Source organism: Channa argus, chromosome 16 (assembly GCF_033026475.1).
Source record: "Channa argus isolate prfri chromosome 16, Channa argus male v1.0, whole genome shotgun sequence".
Classification (NCBI taxonomy): Eukaryota; Metazoa; Chordata; class Actinopteri; order Anabantiformes; family Channidae; genus Channa; species Channa argus.
The window spans coordinates 16,524,808-16,543,777 of record NC_090212.1 but is presented as its reverse complement, the minus strand read 5'-3'; the positions used below and the strand labels follow the sequence as shown (position 1 = coordinate 16,543,777).

Here is an 18,970-nt window from a genome sequence, read left to right as displayed (position 1 = left end):
AAAATAGAAAAAAGTTTGAGTCATGGCAAATTTAAATATGTAGAGGGAGGGGCCAGCGAGGTAAAATGCCAAGTTTGCCATAGAAGCTGACCACTCAGGAGGCTGCTTCGCTCACAGGGGAGGAGCTAATGCCAGAGTTGGAGGCCCCATTGAGGGAGTGCTCAGAATCTCTGCAAGCAAAATATTTGATCAATGACTCACAGCAGACACATAAAGACAAACAGGCTCATATGCACACATGAGCACACACACACACACACACACCATCCTCCAATGATCCATACCAAAACTAAATTAAATGTACCCTTCTAGTAATTTCTGTGACCAGGCCCAGAGCTCAAGTCCATGCTGCATGTACAAGAACATGTGTGCAGTGTGCAAACGCACACACTAACGTAGACAGGATACAGCCCACACCCATGTGGTGCGCAGCCATTCCTCCCATGAATTTTTATTTATTTATTTATTTTTTTATTACATATTGCAAATGTCTGGAAGCCCCTTACCAAACTGCAGATGGCAGAGCACAGCCAAAACAAAACTAACACTTATCATGCAACATCAAGCAACATTCACACAAAAACAGCAAAAATATGTAAAAATGCTTTCTCTTGCCCTAATGCTGAATCACTTGCAGACTTACTGGTACTGTGCAGAGCAACATATGTATGAATGCTGCTCGGAAATAATCACAGACTTACTTAAAGGGACACACACATTGTTCTGCTGGACCACACAGCATCAGTTTGTCAAACAATCGCCTCCTGCCATGGATACACCCCCCAGGCCTCCGTTGTGGACTCATGTGGTTAAGAGTCTCACGTATACACTCACACACATTCACACCCCAAGAGCCAACATTTAGCCTGCCACACCCAGTCAAAGTCTAGTTGGTTTTGCTCGCCTGCACTACAGCACGGTGGTGTTTGCACGATTAGTAGGACAGCACTGCTTCTGTGACGGTGAAGTAAGTCAGGTCATCACTTTTTATACTGAATAAAATCAATGTAATCAGTTTTTGCTTGTTGTTTAAAGGTAAATCTGAGGCAGATGTGCACAAGTTAGAGACCAGACACAAGTGTCTTTTAAGCCTTCCATTTTTCTCCTTTCGGCTTATCCTGTGAGTTCAGGGTCGCCACAGCGGATCATTGTCTGCATGTTGATTTGGCAACATTTTTACTCTAATCATAACCTGTGTCAGTAACACTGCTGACCTTGGTCATGCTGCACCACATCAAATAAAGCAGAGACATATAGGTCATCTCAGCCCAGATGTGCAATGGGGAATAGTGCACTCAGCTGTGCCACCATTTATATTCAACTCAATTATATTTTATTATGATGTATTTTATTGTATTTATTTACAGCCCTTTTGTTTTTGCACATCTGGACTTTTATCATTCAGCTTGTAATGAAGTAGAAACATCAGATGTATATAGAAAGTATATATCACAACAATAGTCTCCGTGGCTCACGTGGTTTACAGTTTGTGTTTCCCACTACATGTCCCAGGGTTGTTTCTCAGTACATCTAGTTCAATAAATCACTGTGGGTAGAGCCTGGTCACTCTATTATAAGTAAATAATGGAATATCACCACAGTGATTTTTGGGAACATAAAACCTGATAAGACTCGATTATACAAACAAAGGTTCTCTTTGCAGAAGTTAGAACAGATTGAAATCAGACTTAACTAAAAACCACTGCCACAGGTACCCAACACCAATACTGGCATCTACACATCCAACCCCACCTCCTCCTCTCTCCAACATAGTTTCCTAACTTTTTTAAATTGACTATACTACAAATACACCAAGTGTATATAGCAACTGGCCTAGTATGTAACAGGAAAGCAATGCAGGGTTTGAACTTCTACTATTTCTTTTTTTTCTTTTTTTTAACACAACTAGTTTTCCCCTTCTGTGATGGCACCTATTTTTAACCAGCCTCAAAGTATATATACACAGGCTCCTTTTCCACATGCCCTCACCTTTAATCCGTCTACACAAATGATTTCAGACAATCATGCTGGGGCAATTTTGTAAAACATTCATGTTTGAGAATATACTTCATGTAAATAATGGTATTGAAATACATAATCATCTAAATATATCTGCCTTCACAATCTTTCCGCCTTGAACAGTCATATTTTTTCCTATCACAAAGGAAAAAATCAGCAGGTGAGCTGAAAACATTCTATGCCAATTAGACACAATAAAAAAAAATTTCAAAATTACTCTTTTTCAAAGTTCTGTGTGTGCAAATATAATTATGTCAATAGCATCAGAAATTGCTCCAACAGGCTTCACTCGAGAGAAGCTGTCGTTGTCCTTCTCCTCTGTGTTTGCATTTTAAGATAAAACAATATACATGCAACTGGTGGGAATGATTAATTTAACTAACCCAGAATCTGCAAGCATGTGGGGGGTATTCCCACTGAGATCACACTGGCACAGTGGTGCCCCGAAGGCATCGTTTCCAACTGACCACTTGGGAAGGAAACCCTGATAATCAAGGATGGCTCTGGTCTTTTTTTTTTTCAACTCACATTTGTTACCTGCAACTCAATCGTCCAACTTTCTTTTTTGTTTTATTTTTTAACTACATTACAACAAACATACAAGAACCATTCTTCAAAACTAACCATTCCACTTTAGGCTCATGCATTTTTTCATTAAATCATTGTTTAAAGAGAAAGTTAAATGGCCACACCATGCTGCTTCAGGTAGTGCCCATTCAAAGTCTACCAGCTGCTGCAAAGCACTCCTGAGCTCCTGAGAACACTAAATTCAGGTATATGCTACTAACTCAAGCTTTAACAGGAAATACACGCATGCAAGGAAACACACACACACACACACACACACACACACACACACACACACACACACACACACACACACACACACACACACACACACACACACACACACACACACACACACACACACACACACACACACACACACACACACACACACACACACACACACACACACACACACACACACACACACACACACACACACACACACACACCAGATCGAATGCAGTCTGCAGTCAGGTGTTTCAGAGGAGGGGCTACTATCTGGATCACTTCTCTCAGCTTGGTAACAGCACACAAATTCTATTATATTTATTGTCATTTTTAGATAAAATCTGGTGTGCACACAAACCTTACAATAAGGCCTCATTACAAATTGTATTGTATTGTTGTATTTTCCGGTTCAGGAGGATCTAATTGAATTGGATGCGAAGGCAGTACAACTTTGCAGAGGAAAATAACTGCAGAGGGCTGCCAAAAAGAACAGTTTTTTAATGTTGGCTGTTTTTTGATGCCTGATGTTTGTTGGCTGGGTTATGGTCGGTCACTCACTTGCATGTTTGTCTGCCAGGGCGATGAGTGTGCTGGAGATGTCCCTGCGCCGGTAAAAACACACCACTTTGGCCTCCACGTTCCCATTGGCTGTCTGCAGACCAGAGACAATCGGCGTTACCACGGAAACAAGTGGTGCCGCACACAAAGCACCCACACGCGTACACACAGATGAAAACCCATAAATGAGGCTCGATTTTTAACTTTGGCTGAAAACAGTGTGAAGCTACAGCCATTCTCCCAAATCACAACAAAGTGTTTCAGATTTTAGGACAGGGAGGAATGCGAAGGTCTGTCTGTCCAGTCATGAGATTAATTTCTTCCTAGTAATGTTGTACTTTTGATAGAACCAAAAATTTTTAAATAAAGAATGAAATCTACCAGTGTTTCTAACAAGCCAAAAAAGCTCATTTAGAAATCTGAAGCTTTCAATTCTTTAACTCTACAAACAGAGAAAATGCAATAGTGTATACACTGCAGTATTGATAAAAGGCAAATCTTTTAAGTGTCACGTATCCCTGAAAATCACATTTGTACTCTATTACAGAACAAGCATATTAGATTAGGAACTCTCATGAATCCCACCAGTGAGGTACAATGTGAAAGGGAAATGAAGAGATGAGAGAATTTGCAAGCAGAGTGACTACTTCATATTTTTATATTTAAACTTCAAGTGTGCATAAGATTGTCATATGTCAGTCAAATGTTCCCTTCTATGTGCAAAAAAACAAACAACAAAAAAAAAAACAACCTAAAGAGCCGTGACCACAGTTTCCAGTTTTTCTTTAGGCTTCACTCTTTTGTTGAACGACACCCATTTATTTTTTCGGAAAGTACAATGGCTACCATAGTTATTATGTTGTTCAGTTAAAATGCTAAATGAACATTAGATTTTACATAATGAATATTTACATAACAATAGAAAATCAAACATTACTTGATATACAAGCGAAACATGAAAAGATAATTAAAAAAACTTCTTTTAAAATATCTTTTAAAATATCTTTTTAAGATATTTTACTAACATTACAACATTGTTGTCTGTGGCAGGCAAGGGAAAATACGGATATAAATTAAATTTTATTGCCTTTGTAGGCCTCTTAAGGTGATGTTTTGAAGAACTTATTTAAGTTAGTATCACACCTTTTAGTTATTCTTTTCATGCGAGCAAAACATAAATAAGGATGATATGAGACTGCACAGTTTCCTGCTGAGCAAAATACACTGATCTGTACACTGCTTTAAGGACTGCTGGCTTTCAGGTTTAGACAATCCTCAGTTTTTTCTACTGCTTTGAGCAGCTGGCTGCTCTATATGATCTAGATGTGCATCTCAAACTTTAGGGAACAGAAACCCTACAATCCCTGAGGAGTAGAGAGACTGATGGTGACAGGCAGAAAAGAAGGCTCACTGTGAGCTCTGTGTCAATCCCATTAAACAGACTCCATATTATCCAGTGCAGGCCTGGGACAGAGGACAGACCGTGGGCACCTGTAACTAGTCTGCAGAGACACATCTCTTTTCTTCTCCTTTGCCTGAACAATGTGTGAGATTGGCTGGGATTCACCAGACACCTCACCTTCATCATACTAGTGACAAAATACTACATCTGTGTTTTAACTTCTGATAATTACAAGATACATAGATAAGATAAAAACAATTTGAAGAAATTTGTATTTTAGCTGAATTTAGATGAAGAGTCAAATTTTAACCTCAACTTAAATCTACTACAACACTAGAAGTGCAAATAAAATCACTTTCTGCTAATTATTTTCTTTCTCATAGGTTTGCACTATAGATTGTAAGAAAATGGTTTAAAAAACAAATAAAACATGACCAAGGTCACTTCAAATAGGAAAATATTCTTAAAGAAGCTATTACAGAAATGTTATTTATGTTTCATTCAAATACCAAACTTTTAAAAAAACAAATCAGTAAGTAAGTTATAAGTATAAGTTGGACCTGGACAACAGTGTAATGTTTATTTACTGATGACCATTAAATACAAGTTATTTAAGCTCAAGATTTTCTTTCAGACTGCTCTCAGTCCCCCATTTCAGTCTCAAAGGAGGCAAAGAGACAAACGTACAGGTACCGTTTCTAAACTCAGCCCATAACATTTACTTTTATTTAAAGTCTGGCATTTTGTTATTTTTTTGTCTTTCATTTAATCAGCAAAAATGTCTGTTTTGTGTACCCACTGATTTCCTCAAATATCTCAGTTTGCCCAACCAGCAGTCCAGAACCTAAAGTGGTTTAGTTTAAATCTATACATCAGAGAAACCAATCAATTTCCAATCAATCATCTCTTTATATTACAACACTAAAGTAATAAATGTACTGATTATGAGCATTATAGGTAAAATTTGAGTTTTCATTCATATCAATACAAGGAGATTTTTTTCAATCAACACCCAGGGTGTTGATTATGTATAACAGCCTCCATTTGTTATAAAAGCCAAAACAACAAGGCTGAGAAAACCGAAACAGAAAGGAGTCAGCTATTCTACACTACAAGCTAAATTTGGAATTTTGCTTTATACATGCAATCAAGAACACACTTAAGAGTTATATGGTCACGAATTAGACTAATCACACAAATTATAGACTGAACAAGGGTGGGTTTAACACAGACATGCAGTATGATGTACGGTGGTCAGATGTGTGCTGCATTTAAGCACAAAGTTCAATCTCGGACATGAATGGACACACACACACACACACACACACACACACACGCACACACGCTCACCTTGTTCAACTCCTCTATCCTCCTGATCAGCAGTGGGTTACTGGACGAGTTCTCAAAATAAACATAATCTGCAGAGGGATAGAGAGAAGGAGAAAAGGGGGGGGTATGAAGAATGGAAAGAAAGAGGGGGAGGGAAAAAAAAGACATGTCAGTCAGCATTGCAAGGCCATCCAAACATTCAGGGTGATTTCCAGTTGGGCCACACTATGACAGCTCAATTAGTCAAAAGGAAAAGTGCAACACAGATGTCCACAAAATGTTGGCTAAACTCAATGACGCTAATTTCATACATAATAGATTCAGTTGTTGGGAGGTTTGACACACACCCACATGCACACAAAACATATCTGGCTCTTCCATTCAGACTGCAGCCTTGCACTTCCTCAGCCCGCATGCTTTTTCTTTGTCTCATGTCTCTGCCCCCACCCATACACAGCGAGTGTGTATGAGGGACTGCACAAGCTTTACCATGCATGTGTGACTTTACTATGCATTCAAATGTGTGTTTGTGGTTCCTGGCATCGCTCCAGGCCCATTGGAGGCTTAGCTCTCACCAGGACGTCCCCACAGGCCCCAGTCTTGGTAGGGTGCCTGGTCTTAGCCCTGCATGTGTCTTGGCTGAGTGTTGTCAGATTATACACTACACTTGGTAGGCTGCCTGGAGCTGGAGCTGGAGCTATCCTCCCTTCAGCGTGAACCTTCCCCATCCCAACCCGCATACCCCTCCCCTCCCCAAAGCCCTCATCTTCTTGACCATTTAGGCCACAGATCATCTAAAATTCCATCACAATAAATGCAACACCCACCAACTCCTGCTTTTATTTCTTGCTCCTCTTGCATCCAATACCAGCTAGTTTAGGCTTGCACCCATCATGTCAGGACACCCATCTCCCTGACATCCAAACATATCGTGCATTACTATTTCTGCCAGATTTAAAGTGGAAAAAATATCCACCTACATAGTTGAACACAGATAAGTTAGTCTTTTGGGCCGCTTTGGTATCTGCTTCCTTTGCTTTTTGGTACAGAAAGCTCCAGAACATAGACACTGAAGCATACCAGGATAAGATTATAGTGCTAAACCAAACAGCACAATAGGATAAAGCTTAAAAAAATAAAATAATAATAATGATAATAATAATACTAGTGTTAAATACATTGCTTGTCATACAAACTTTACATTTATTATAATATAAAACAGAAAAATCCTTAAAAATCTTTGAGGCTTGAATAAGTACAAGTTTCAAAACAATTAAGTAAGGCTGCAACTAAAAACCACTGGTTATCGAGCCGTTAGAAGAGTCGACCGATTTCCTGGAGTCCAGTAGGACGTCTTCAAACATTTTGCTTTGTGCAACAATTCATAAGATTATCACATTGAGATAACAGACCCAGAAAATTTGTGCTTAGTAATTAAATCTATTCTCAAAAGTCCAAATGTTTAGTTTTAACTAACTTAACTGATCTAACAGTTCACATGAGCTAAAGCAATAAGCTTTAATAAGTGATTGCAATAAAAAACAACTGCCATAAACGCAATGTGCAACCTTACTAGTAATTGATCAATAACTGGAGTTGATTTGCTTGTTTCTGCAATGATTAAAAAGTTAAAATTAATGGACACCATCGGCTTGGCCTCCATTAAGTCATGCTTGGATAAATGGATTTAAAAAAATTACAGGCAATTTAATCAACTGTGACTATAAACAGTAATCCAACATGATTTATTTGACATGTCTTTGACTCCCTGTAACAGTTTTAGACTTACATATGTTGGAAAAAAAAAAAAAACAACAACACAAAACAATCCATTTTGAAGACATGTTCCTGAGCTCAGAGAAATGTTGTTCTGCTGTTTCCATTTCCTGTAGGCAGATATACCAATACCCACCTCTTCTTCAGCAGATCAAAATGCGAAGCAGTCAGAAGGTTCGCTTATGAATAGGGAGCACACCTTTTACTCCTCTGGAAAATCTTTTGGTTATTCTTTTGTCCACCCACACACGCAGCTGAACATAACATTTTACCCCCCACTCTCTACAGCTGTCCAAATGTCATTGTAAAATATGTTGAATCAGTGTTCACCAAGTTTAATGAGACTTTTACAGATCTTTTAAATATTAGATTGAAGGAAATTTAATAACAACATTCTTTGATGATCAAAAATAAAAATAAATATTTGTAGGCCTTAAGTAACAACATTGTTCTCAACTGTACAAATTGATGGCATAAAACAAATGTGCATTGCAATGTCCATTCTACTAGCTAACAGTAACATTAAGTATGTAAATAAAGTAAAAAATAACTGAATGAAATTATTCCTAAATATGGGGTATACACTGATCCAGTGAATGGATTATTTATCTGAAGATTTAAGGACTTGTCACTTCTTATGGGTTAAGCAAGCAGCAGCAGCAGCAGCTCAGAAAACACGTGGAGTATAATTTCTATGACAGCTTCTTCTGGCAACTGCAGACACACATTCACTTCTCAACATCCCTACGAGACGGGAAGAGATTGTCATATCATGCCTGTCTACTCTCCACCCCGTAACAGCTTGTTACTAGACTCCGCTGCCACCGTGGCATCTTGGTCCTGCTGCTGAATATCAAATAGGCCAACTTGAAATTGAGCGGTGCTAAGACTGAAGATAAAAACAAGATATCTGACTTGGTTCTTGTCTAACACCCAGGGAAGGCAGGAGTTTGGAGGTCAGAGGTTAGGGAAACTAGCTTCAGACTAGTTGTAAGTGGAGAGAGACTCTACCCCTTTGAGTAGGCTCAAGTTGTCAACTAACTTTATTAGAACTTATCAAATTATCAGCTGACGACGAGAAAATAATAACCTGCAGGTTTCTCTTTGATTTTTATCTTAAAGCCGACACATGTTTAGTTGCCCAATGATGCAAGAAATTTGCAGCAATTCTGACAACAAGCACTTCGGTCAGGTTTTAAGAGGAAAAAGGCCAAATATTTGATGATTCCAGCAACTGTGCCATCTTGCAACGTTATAAATGCTTTGATGCTCAAGGCATCGCTTTGGGATTAAAAATGTCACAAAATGATAAAGATTATAATCGTTTTCAAGTGTTTATTTAAATCAAATGATTGATGCAATTAAAGCGACAATATTTGTTGCAGCCCCAACTATATTCGTCCAGGCCAACAGTGAAAGACACTGTCCTGATGGGTGTTGCAAGAAACTATTAAAATTCTTAGAAATGAATCAGCAAAAATATTTTCTAATCGTTTAGTTTCCAGGCATGTTAAGAAATAGCACAAAACTAAACTACAAGTAAAAATTGCAAGTAGTACGAAAAAAAGTTTCTTTAAGTTCTTGAAGTTTTTTTGACTGACAAACTGTCCAAAACACCAACAAATTCAATTCAAACTGATACAAAAATGAGAAAGCAGCCTAAGTCCTTGCATTTGAGGAGCTAGAACCAGCATGATTTTGGTTTGTAAATAATTTACAGTATTTGATCGAATATTTAAAAAGTTGGGGACCATAAATGGGACCATACTGTATGTAGTGAAACTGGGACATTTGGATGTTTATGCATTTTTGCTCAAAGAGGAAAGGATTCCCTGGAGATATAAAGGTAAATAAAACTGTCAATATTTAGTAGTATTTAAAAAAAAAAAAAGAACCTGATCAAATAGTTGTTGAGGCCGGTCTCATGAGAAAAAAATTATTAATTTAAAGCCAAAATGTGTCATGACCATTTCGAACTCAAGCAGAAACACAGAACGAACATTCAGTTTTGGTGTAAGTTTGGGATGTGAATGACCTCCAAACATTAAGAAACTTATGTTTGGTCAGCGATGGCATAAGATATTATTAAACACTATGAAGGTAAGATATTGGGCAGAGGTCTCTTCATTTTTCTTGGCTCGAGAAATTAAATTATCAGCAATGGAAAAACTTAAAGGCTAACCCAAGTCCCAAAATAAAACAGGAAGCAAACAGTTAAGTGACAGCCAAAAGTTGGATGTTTAAGTGTTGGAGTTTCCACCATGTGAGGAGCCTGGTGGAGAGGAACTCAAAATGAGAGCAACAGAAAGAGGGAGAGAGGGATGGGGCCTGTAGGCACTGAGCAGCGTCACTCAGTTGTTCTTTTCCCATCAGCCCTCCTGCCGCCTCAACCCGCACACAGCCCCCCCAGTTCCCTCAATGCTCCGCTCCCAGCAGCAGCCAATCAGCAGGCACCAGCACCTATGACGTCACAGTGCAGTCAAATTTTGTGCGAGCCAATCCAGGGATGTTACTGAGCCCCAAAAGAGAGAGTCTGCTGGGCTGATTGAAACCAAGCTAGAGAAAGACAAAGTCATGGAGACGCAGTGATGAGAGGGATCATATGAGATATAACTGATGGAATCTGAGACACAAAAGAGACTGGAGATAAACAATTACACCTAATGAGTTAGGGGGAGAACAGAGCTGAATTGTAGGACAGTAAAAAGTGTATTAACATTTAGTGCTGGGCAATAGGGAAAACATTGTCACAATAATTTTTCTATCATTATCTCCATTTATCTAATCTTTATTTAAAAAGATGATGACAAACCATTGGTACTGTTGGTACTGTTTGTGGGACAAATTCAAAATATTTGTACCCCTTGTTGCTACAGATTTCTGACATAACCTGCAGGTCAACTGTCAGATTCAAATCTGATTTGTTGGTAAGCTATGTGTTAAAGGAAGTTCTGGATCTCCTCTGTTATTCTCTGTGTATACCAACAGCTGCACATCTGGTCACCAGTCCGTCAAACTCCTGAAGTTCCTCAGATGATACCACCCTCATCGGCATTGTCTCTGATGGAGACGAGTCAGCCTACAGGAATGAGATAGAGACTCTGGTGTAAGGGTGCAGCATGAACAACCTGGAGCTTAATGCTCCCAAGACAGTGGAGATGATTTCAGGAAGGACCCAGGCCCCTCCCTAATGTCATCCTCTGCTACACTCCAGTGACGTCTGTTGAGTCCTTCCGCTTCCTAGGCACCACAATCACCCAAGAGCTCAAGTGGGAGCAGAACATCAGCTCCCTCATCAAGAAGGCTCAGCAGAGGCTGTACTTCTTGCAGCAGCTGAAGACGTTTCACCTCCCTGTGAAGATGTTGGTGAACTTCTACATTGCCATCATCAAATCCATTCACATCCTCCATAACATTCTGGTTCACTGCAGCCACGACCAGGGACAAAGCCAAGCTGCAGTACGTCATTTACTCTGCTGAAAAGGTTACTGGCTGCAGCCTGCCATCTCTCCAAGAGATCCCGCACACAAACGGTTTCACCCCCTCCCCTCTGGCAAGAGGCTCCGGTCCATAAAGACCAGGACCTCAGGCCACAAGAACAGTTTCTTCCCCACTGTGGTCAGCCTGCTCCACAGCGAACAGATCCCACCAAGAAACCCTCCCCATCTCATGGACAGTCAGTCACTCTCACTTTTTCCAAGTTGTACTACCTCCCATTGCACACTCATGTTCTGTACAAGGCTTCTTACTTTATTATTATTATTATTATTATTATTATTGTATTTTATTCCATCTCTGTGTACATACCTCATATTCGTTGTGTGAAACACCTTTGCATTTTAACTTTATATTTTAGATAATGTTTGTATCGGACACCAAGGCAAATTACTAGTACTCATAAGTGTTTTTAACTGTGCCTCCCAATAAACGGTTTTCTGATTCTGATGTATGCAGTGATCACAACTACAGTCAATATCACTATAATGTTTTATGATGGGTAAGAATTACTAATGATACAATATGGCACAACGTCAAGAAGATGTCACTGAAAATCTCAGCAACCATTAAAAAAAAAAAATATATATATATATATATATTTTAATGTTTAATGTTTTATATATATATATATATATATATATATATATATATATATATATTAATGTTTAATGATATATATATATATATATATATATATATATATATATATATATATATATATATATATATATATATATATATATATATATATATATATATATATATATATATATATATATATATATATATATATATATATATATATATATATATATATATATAAAAAAACATTAAGAGTCACCATGATGTACAGCTGCCATTCAATGAATTAGTTTAATATTTTGATAATCACTTAACTTTTCAGGCAAAACATCTGCCTATGTGACAATTTGGGTCTATTTAGATTTTAGGACTACTGGAGAAAGGGGCTCCATGGTGGTGGAGTGCCTAGCACTGCCACCTCACAGCTAGAAGGTGGCAGGCTGCGAGGCCTGGGCTTTCTGGAGTTTACATGTTCTCCCCGTGCTTGCGTGGGTTTCTTCCGGGTACTCCGGTTTCCTCACAGTCCAAAAACATGTTAGGTTAATTGGTGAATCTAAAAATTAACCATAGGTCTGAATGCGAGTGCGAACGTTTGTCTTTCTGTGTGAGTCTCTTTGTGGCCCTGCGATAGACTGGCGACCTGTCCACCTGATAGAGAATTACCAATTTCTGGTGCTGTCGTTTCAGTTAAGCAGGTTCCCAGTTCTTGCAGCCATGCAATATGCAGCATGACAGCAGCAAAGCCTAATGGGACTGCTGGAGACCAGTATAGATCAAGGTACACTGAATGTGCGTGGTTTGACATTTTTTTATAGTATATCATGAACAAGGTAATGTGTTTTGTTAACAGTAGAAAAATGTGAATTTCAGTGATATAACCACATTTAAAAACAAAAAATTAACAAATTACCTGTCTCAAATGAATCTAATATCATGTGTTACTGTACATCTGCATTTTATTCAAATCAAAAACTTTTCAGTAACAATATTAAGGTTGAAGTTTATTGTAATTTCCAATCATACGTTTGACACATACTGATAAATAAAATGCTTCTCCTCATGAACCTTGTTCAAAATAAAGCAGATCAACAAATACTACACATGCTAAAGGGTAATAGCAAACATTCTTTCATTAGCAAAAACAACTTTGATATTAACATGGTCCAGTGTATTTTTTTCCCTTGAAGCAAAGGTAAAGTACTGGTGGAAATTACTGCAAAACTGCCTTTAAATTTGCAAGACTCAAAAAGCCAGTTATGACAAAAACTCTGTAGGGGTGTTTGTTAATCATCAATGCCACAGTCCAGCTCTCATAGGTAGACCGCTACAATAACAGCAGCTGTGAACTCCCTTGCTAGTATGGCGGGCGCGTTTTTTATAACCATCTAAAACAAACTCTTTAATCACTGCAACAACCACGCACCATTCTTTGTTGATACGAACACATGGTCCACCACCATGAGCCCCAGCAGACAGCAATGTGAGTTCAGAAGAGACTTAGCTCGTCAAGATTAGTGGCCGTGTCCTCGCTGTTGCTGTGCAGCCACATTTCAATGAAAACAAAGACATGGCAGATCTTCATCTCACAATGGGTAGTCCATCACACTTCACACCAATCACCAGAAGATCAGGAAGGGCACAACTGGGTTTTTTCTGCATAAAAAGGGGCTGTTTTTCTTCTACAGTTTAAAGACATGTGAAATGATAAAAGCACTGAATATTTACAAGAGGCCGCTGCATCTGCACGTGCTGCCATGGCAACAAACACTCAAATTTGAATCTAATTTTCTGGGCTTCACAATTTTCAATACATAGACAATTAATTTGGAACTCAAAACCTACTGAAGCTCCATATGGGGTGTAGTAAGTATAAAGCTGGTATCTAACCAAAACTATACTACATATGACACCAATAAAATGGGCTGGGCTTCAACTATGAAGGAAGACAGAGAGGCAGGAAATAGACAACGTGAACCGCCCACGCTTCTCCATGCGCACATACCTCCTCCACAGCCCACACCCCATCCAACACTTACTCACACTCTCACAAACACAAACGAGAGCCTCAACTGTAGAAGACACTATGGTTCAGACCATGATAGTATCGCTGAAGGTTTCCATGGTAATGCCAAGTAGTTTAATACTCTGAATTAAGCTCATCTCATTATTAGATTCTAATTATCAGTCGTTACTTTAACAGACATGATTATCCTGGACACACACGAGTGGAGAGTTAAACCTAAATAATTACCAATGCATCAGGAAAACCAGATCCTCCAGTGATTTCTAAGTGAAGAACACCTACTTTCTGACAATAAAACTGAAACTTTCACTTAATTCTTTCAACCTCTCTTCTGACAATCTTACAAAAAAGTAGCAACTGAATTCCAATGTGTCACACTTGTGCTACAGCAATTACTGCAGCTTGTTCCTACTCAAATGCGATTAATCAGCAAACGTGTAGGTTTTATACAAAAATCCTCTCCTAAGTACGCAATATATTTATGCAGTTTAGACAACCGGCTCTAGAATTCCAAATAGTCCAACAAAGCTGCCACAAGACAGATCTTCTGTTGCAAATCCTGTTTTTGATGGATGAATCCTAAATGTGATAACGGCGGTGCTTTGTTGAATGAGTCTCGTGACTGTAACTTATTTGTTCAACTGACTGTCCGAAAGAAGCCTCCAATCTTCACTCAACAGTACACCCACCAGACCTGCGAGAGATGTAACTGCCAGTATGGGAAATTAACACCAGTCACCAGCCAATGTGTGGGCACTGTCAAAGTTTGTAAGTTAGTCAGTTTGTAGATTAGTAAACACTGCAACACCTTTAAGTGGATTCTGAATCATAACTGGCAGCATAGAGAAAATCCTCACCAGTCACCAGCCAAAAGAAATGTGGACACTGACACCAAAGTTTGTCACTTTTTAAGTTAGTAAACACTGCAACTCATTTAGCACATTCTGTACGAGGATTTTCACACGCCAGCAGCCCCAAGTACAAGTATTTATTTAAAGGACATTTCCAAGTCAGTCTAAGAGTCATGTGCATTTGAAGGTTGAAGCAGGTTTTGGCTGCTGTAATCTTTCTTTTCACACTGGCCATTGAGAGATCTTTTCTTAGTGTGTGATCAATCTAAGTGGAGAGAAACAAAGTCCAGAATCTTTGTTCGGAGGACAAAATGTTATAAGTCCATCTAAAGCTACTTTTAGACAAAAAAAGGCAGGCATGAAAGTTAGAGTTTTAGAGTACAAGGTCTCCTCTTTGTCCCTCTGCTACAGATCAGTATAGAATCACCAAGAAGACATTCTATACAGAAACGTTTGGAAGTTGCAAAGATGCCCAACAGATTTGTTAAACTAAGGCCTTTAGCTCTATGTTCTCATGTTATCTCTCAACTGAACATATTATTCTGGCTATATGAGGATGCTGAACATCTGATTACACGTAGAACTGCTGGGTTGCTCTAAATAGTCACAATATATTGGGTTGATCACTATAAATGAGCTTATTCATAGTACTGTTAATGAAAATTTAATGATACTTGATGTATTTTATAAATCTTTACATTTACCTCCTCACCATCTCTGGTCCAAGCTGGGTTAGTTTAGCTCTTATCCTAGCTCGCTTACATTCAAATTCCCACACTTTCCTGTATCTTCAGAATCAGGGTTCATACATGAAATTAGGCTATAAGACTCGTGTATGAGGGGGAGCCATCATTCAGTCACTTTAGGTAATTGCCATGTATGAATCGTACCCACCCTAGATTACAAAGATTAACTTTTTCCATAATGTAGGCAAGAACGTAGGCAAGTCCCAGTTTTGCTTGCTGTTTACCAATGTGAGGACTTAAAAGAGCTACTACCTACAAAAGGCCAGACTCAGGCCTAATCATGCCTGACCAACAACTAAATTTCTTCCTTGTGTACATCCACTTTTCCCCAACATAAACAAAAGCCATGGCAGCACTTACAGGTCTCCATGACTGTAACCATGACATTAATTGCAGGTATGTAGATGCAAGTAGTTGTCAACAAGTACAGTAGGTTTTGCCTCCAAAGCTTCTTCTATTATTGTTGTCATATAAAGCTGCTGCCTAGATCTTTTTGATGCTCCACTAGCCATAAGTGGGGCTGCATCTCATGCACAAATAACCCCTACTGGATACCCCACGATTACTGACAAAAGATAAAATAATTTCCACCCTGGTTACTTTACTCTGTTGGATACATTAATGAAGGGCTAGTGTCTAAATCTCCACTGAGACTTGTCTTACTTAATAGATTTATTTAAAATTAACTTTTGCAAAGTAAAAGGCCTGTATTTTTGACCTTCTATCACTTCCTTCTGAAGTGTAATAACTGTGAACTTATCCTTTCGGGGATTCAAATCAAGGTTCTCAGTCTCCTGAGAAAGTCAGTGTCTGGGCAATAAATCAGCATCAAGTCCAGGACTCTCTTGTTTGAACATTCAGATTTTGGAACTTCTGTGACTACAGTGGGATCTCTTCTCTCCCCTTTCCTCCATTCAGATGTTAAGACTTAGTGTAGCCTATACTTAGTCACCAACACTTTCCTGTGTATGAGGAAAAGCAGGAGGAAGAAGGGCTGTAGGTGCCGGAAGAGTGGCTTGTGGCCTGAACAGTAAAAACAAAGACATCAAGGTCTTCAGAGGCCTACATTATCCCAGGCAATAGTTGACCGGCCTTGGGAGCTGCGATCCCAAGATGATCCACAATTTTCTTGCAAAGTAGTAGCATTCTTCCAAAAGATTGTGCTTTTCTCTGTGTCCCAAACTGGACTCCGGAAACACTTCAGCTAATTATAAATCTTATTTTGGCTTCAGCTGTACCTGCTTTTTGTTTTTCTAATGAATCAAACTTTTTATGGGGACTAACTATACAATAGTAGGTTTATTCATTATTATGACTTTTATGGTTTGTAGTTTTAGATTAGTTTAGGTTATTAGACGATTAGTCCTTTTAAAATTAAGTGTTTAGGGGTTCTGCACATCTGCAATCATCCCCAAAGTTATTGTGAATAGTTTATAGTTTTTTTTATTAATAAATTTTATTTTAGCTCTAAACGATGGGGGCAAAAACACACCTCTCCACGCTCCAAGGCACGGAAATACTATGCTAATACTATACTAATTTTTGCTGTATTACAAGCATTACAAGTTTTGCTACAAACAAGAAATGCACGTTTAGCAGTATCTCAATGTGAGATGCTGACAGAGAACTCCAAATTCAGCAATATTTGGCTGGTGAAGTGTTAACTTTCTGCCCCGTTTTGAATATAATCCTGTTCCCACTCAGTGTAAGCCTTGTTTCATTTAACTGCAAAGAAGTGCTGGGATGTTCACTATAGGCCATTTTTAATGAATTATCAAGCCAGGAAGTGTTACAGCACACCTATACCAAGAGACAATGTCCATCTTTGCATGTAAAATTTTATAGACACACAGGAGATCTTGCAGGACGTGCAGACACATGCAGGCATGTGCACAGCTTAACAAAAATACACAATAAGGTTACTTAATTAAAAAGGTAGAAAAGGGAACAACAATCACGTCCAAAAAACACGAGTGAGAAAAATCCTGCTGATGGAAAAGCAGACTGAGCTGCTAACAAAGGATGAGGAAACTGTCCTTAGAATAGTTACACCTGCAATCTCGGGTACGGTACAGCTGCCAGAGCAAAGCCTCGTGTAGTGTGAGACACATAATTGTCAAACATTATGTTGAAATCTAAAACTGTCAAAATTTTGCAATACAAGTAATTTTGTTCAGGTAGAGCATTTAAATAGGTCGTTTTGCACTCTCATGTCCAGTGAACCAAGAAAAAAAAGATCCCCCCAAAAAACAAAAACAAAACGTAGGTACAAGAACTTAGATCTGCCTGTTTTTACACAGCATCTACAGGATGTGGATCACAGCAACATAAGCCAAAATTAGTGGGAGGAGAAACAGGAATCTTAATTAGGTATTAACTAAAGCTGCCTGAACAAAAAAAAAAAAAAAAGGAAAATAATCCTAGGTTAAAACTGTTTTTTTTTTTTTTTTAGCATGCTTGGAGATTTTTTATTTCCAATTTCCCCAACTCAGCTCAGTCCTCAACTTTTTTTTTTTTTCCTTTTTTTACCCCAGATCTTTTATCTGCACTTTTTCCTGTAAAAGCATCCACCCCTTGCCGTTTCCTTGCAAGTATTTAGGGATTTCTGCAGGTCAATGAAATTCTTAATGTTGCTCAGGATTATTAAACTGTACGTTAACCCAGGCGAGAGCTGAAGGACACGCAAAACTTTTAGGATCTGCTCGCCGTGTTAGGCACCTTAAACGTATATGAAAGCAACGCTTGTTACTTTAAATGCATCCTGCAGATCGAAGTAGTTGTTTGGGTTCATGCTAAGTTACAAAAAACACAAAAGAAACGAGTGAAACCGGGGGGACTTCAGTAACCGAAGCACTACTCTTCATCACCATCCTCCTCTTCACACAGTCACCATCATCATCATCTGTGAAGCACAAGGCTCTTTAGCTTTAGGGAAATAAAAGAAGGGAAGGAAAAGACGGACCCACGCTCTGTAAATACATAGAGACCCGCGGCGAATCATGGCGAGTCCGCCATAAAGAAATACGGGACGGTCCTAAAATGTTGTGCCCTGACTACCTTACCTCCAACCCGGTACATGTTCGCTGCCATGACTGCCCCCGGTCCCTGGCTTCCTCTCCAGGTAGAGGGGTGGCTCTCTTCTCTCTCTCGCTGCCGGAGCTGTGTTAGCACTGCCGCCGCTGTGTGTTGGAAAATGGTGGATTGATCAATACGAAACAGACTAGCTGAGAGACCTTAAAGAGACAGTACACTCACCGAAGTTTGGCGGCAGCATATGGGCCCAGGTGGCTTAACCACTTACTACTTAAATTCGGCCCAGTTTATTGCCGTTAGCCGCTAAATTAGCATTTTTAAAGCGTCGCTAACTGCGCCATCGCTTGATGCCGCG

General features: G+C 39.0%; 1 protein-coding gene across 3 annotated transcripts in view; it reads right to left on the bottom strand.

Moving 5' to 3' along the window:
• The window catches only part of mta1 (metastasis associated 1), a 40,761-nt gene extending 21,791 nt beyond the window's left edge, over positions 1-18,970 (bottom strand). For 2 of the 3 annotated variants that reach the window (XM_067479143.1, XM_067479144.1), the window contains exons 1-4: positions 18,838-18,970; positions 18,645-18,761; positions 6,128-6,195; positions 3,376-3,469 (exon numbers count right to left, since the gene is read on the bottom strand). In XM_067479143.1, coding sequence (XP_067335244.1) covers positions 3,376-3,469; positions 6,128-6,195; positions 18,645-18,761; positions 18,838-18,856 — 298 coding nt within the window. In that variant the 5' untranslated portion in view covers positions 18,857-18,970. The remainder of the gene's footprint in view (positions 1-3,375; positions 3,470-6,127; positions 6,196-18,644; positions 18,762-18,837) is intronic. The other variant, XM_067479145.1, reaches the window with a different exon arrangement.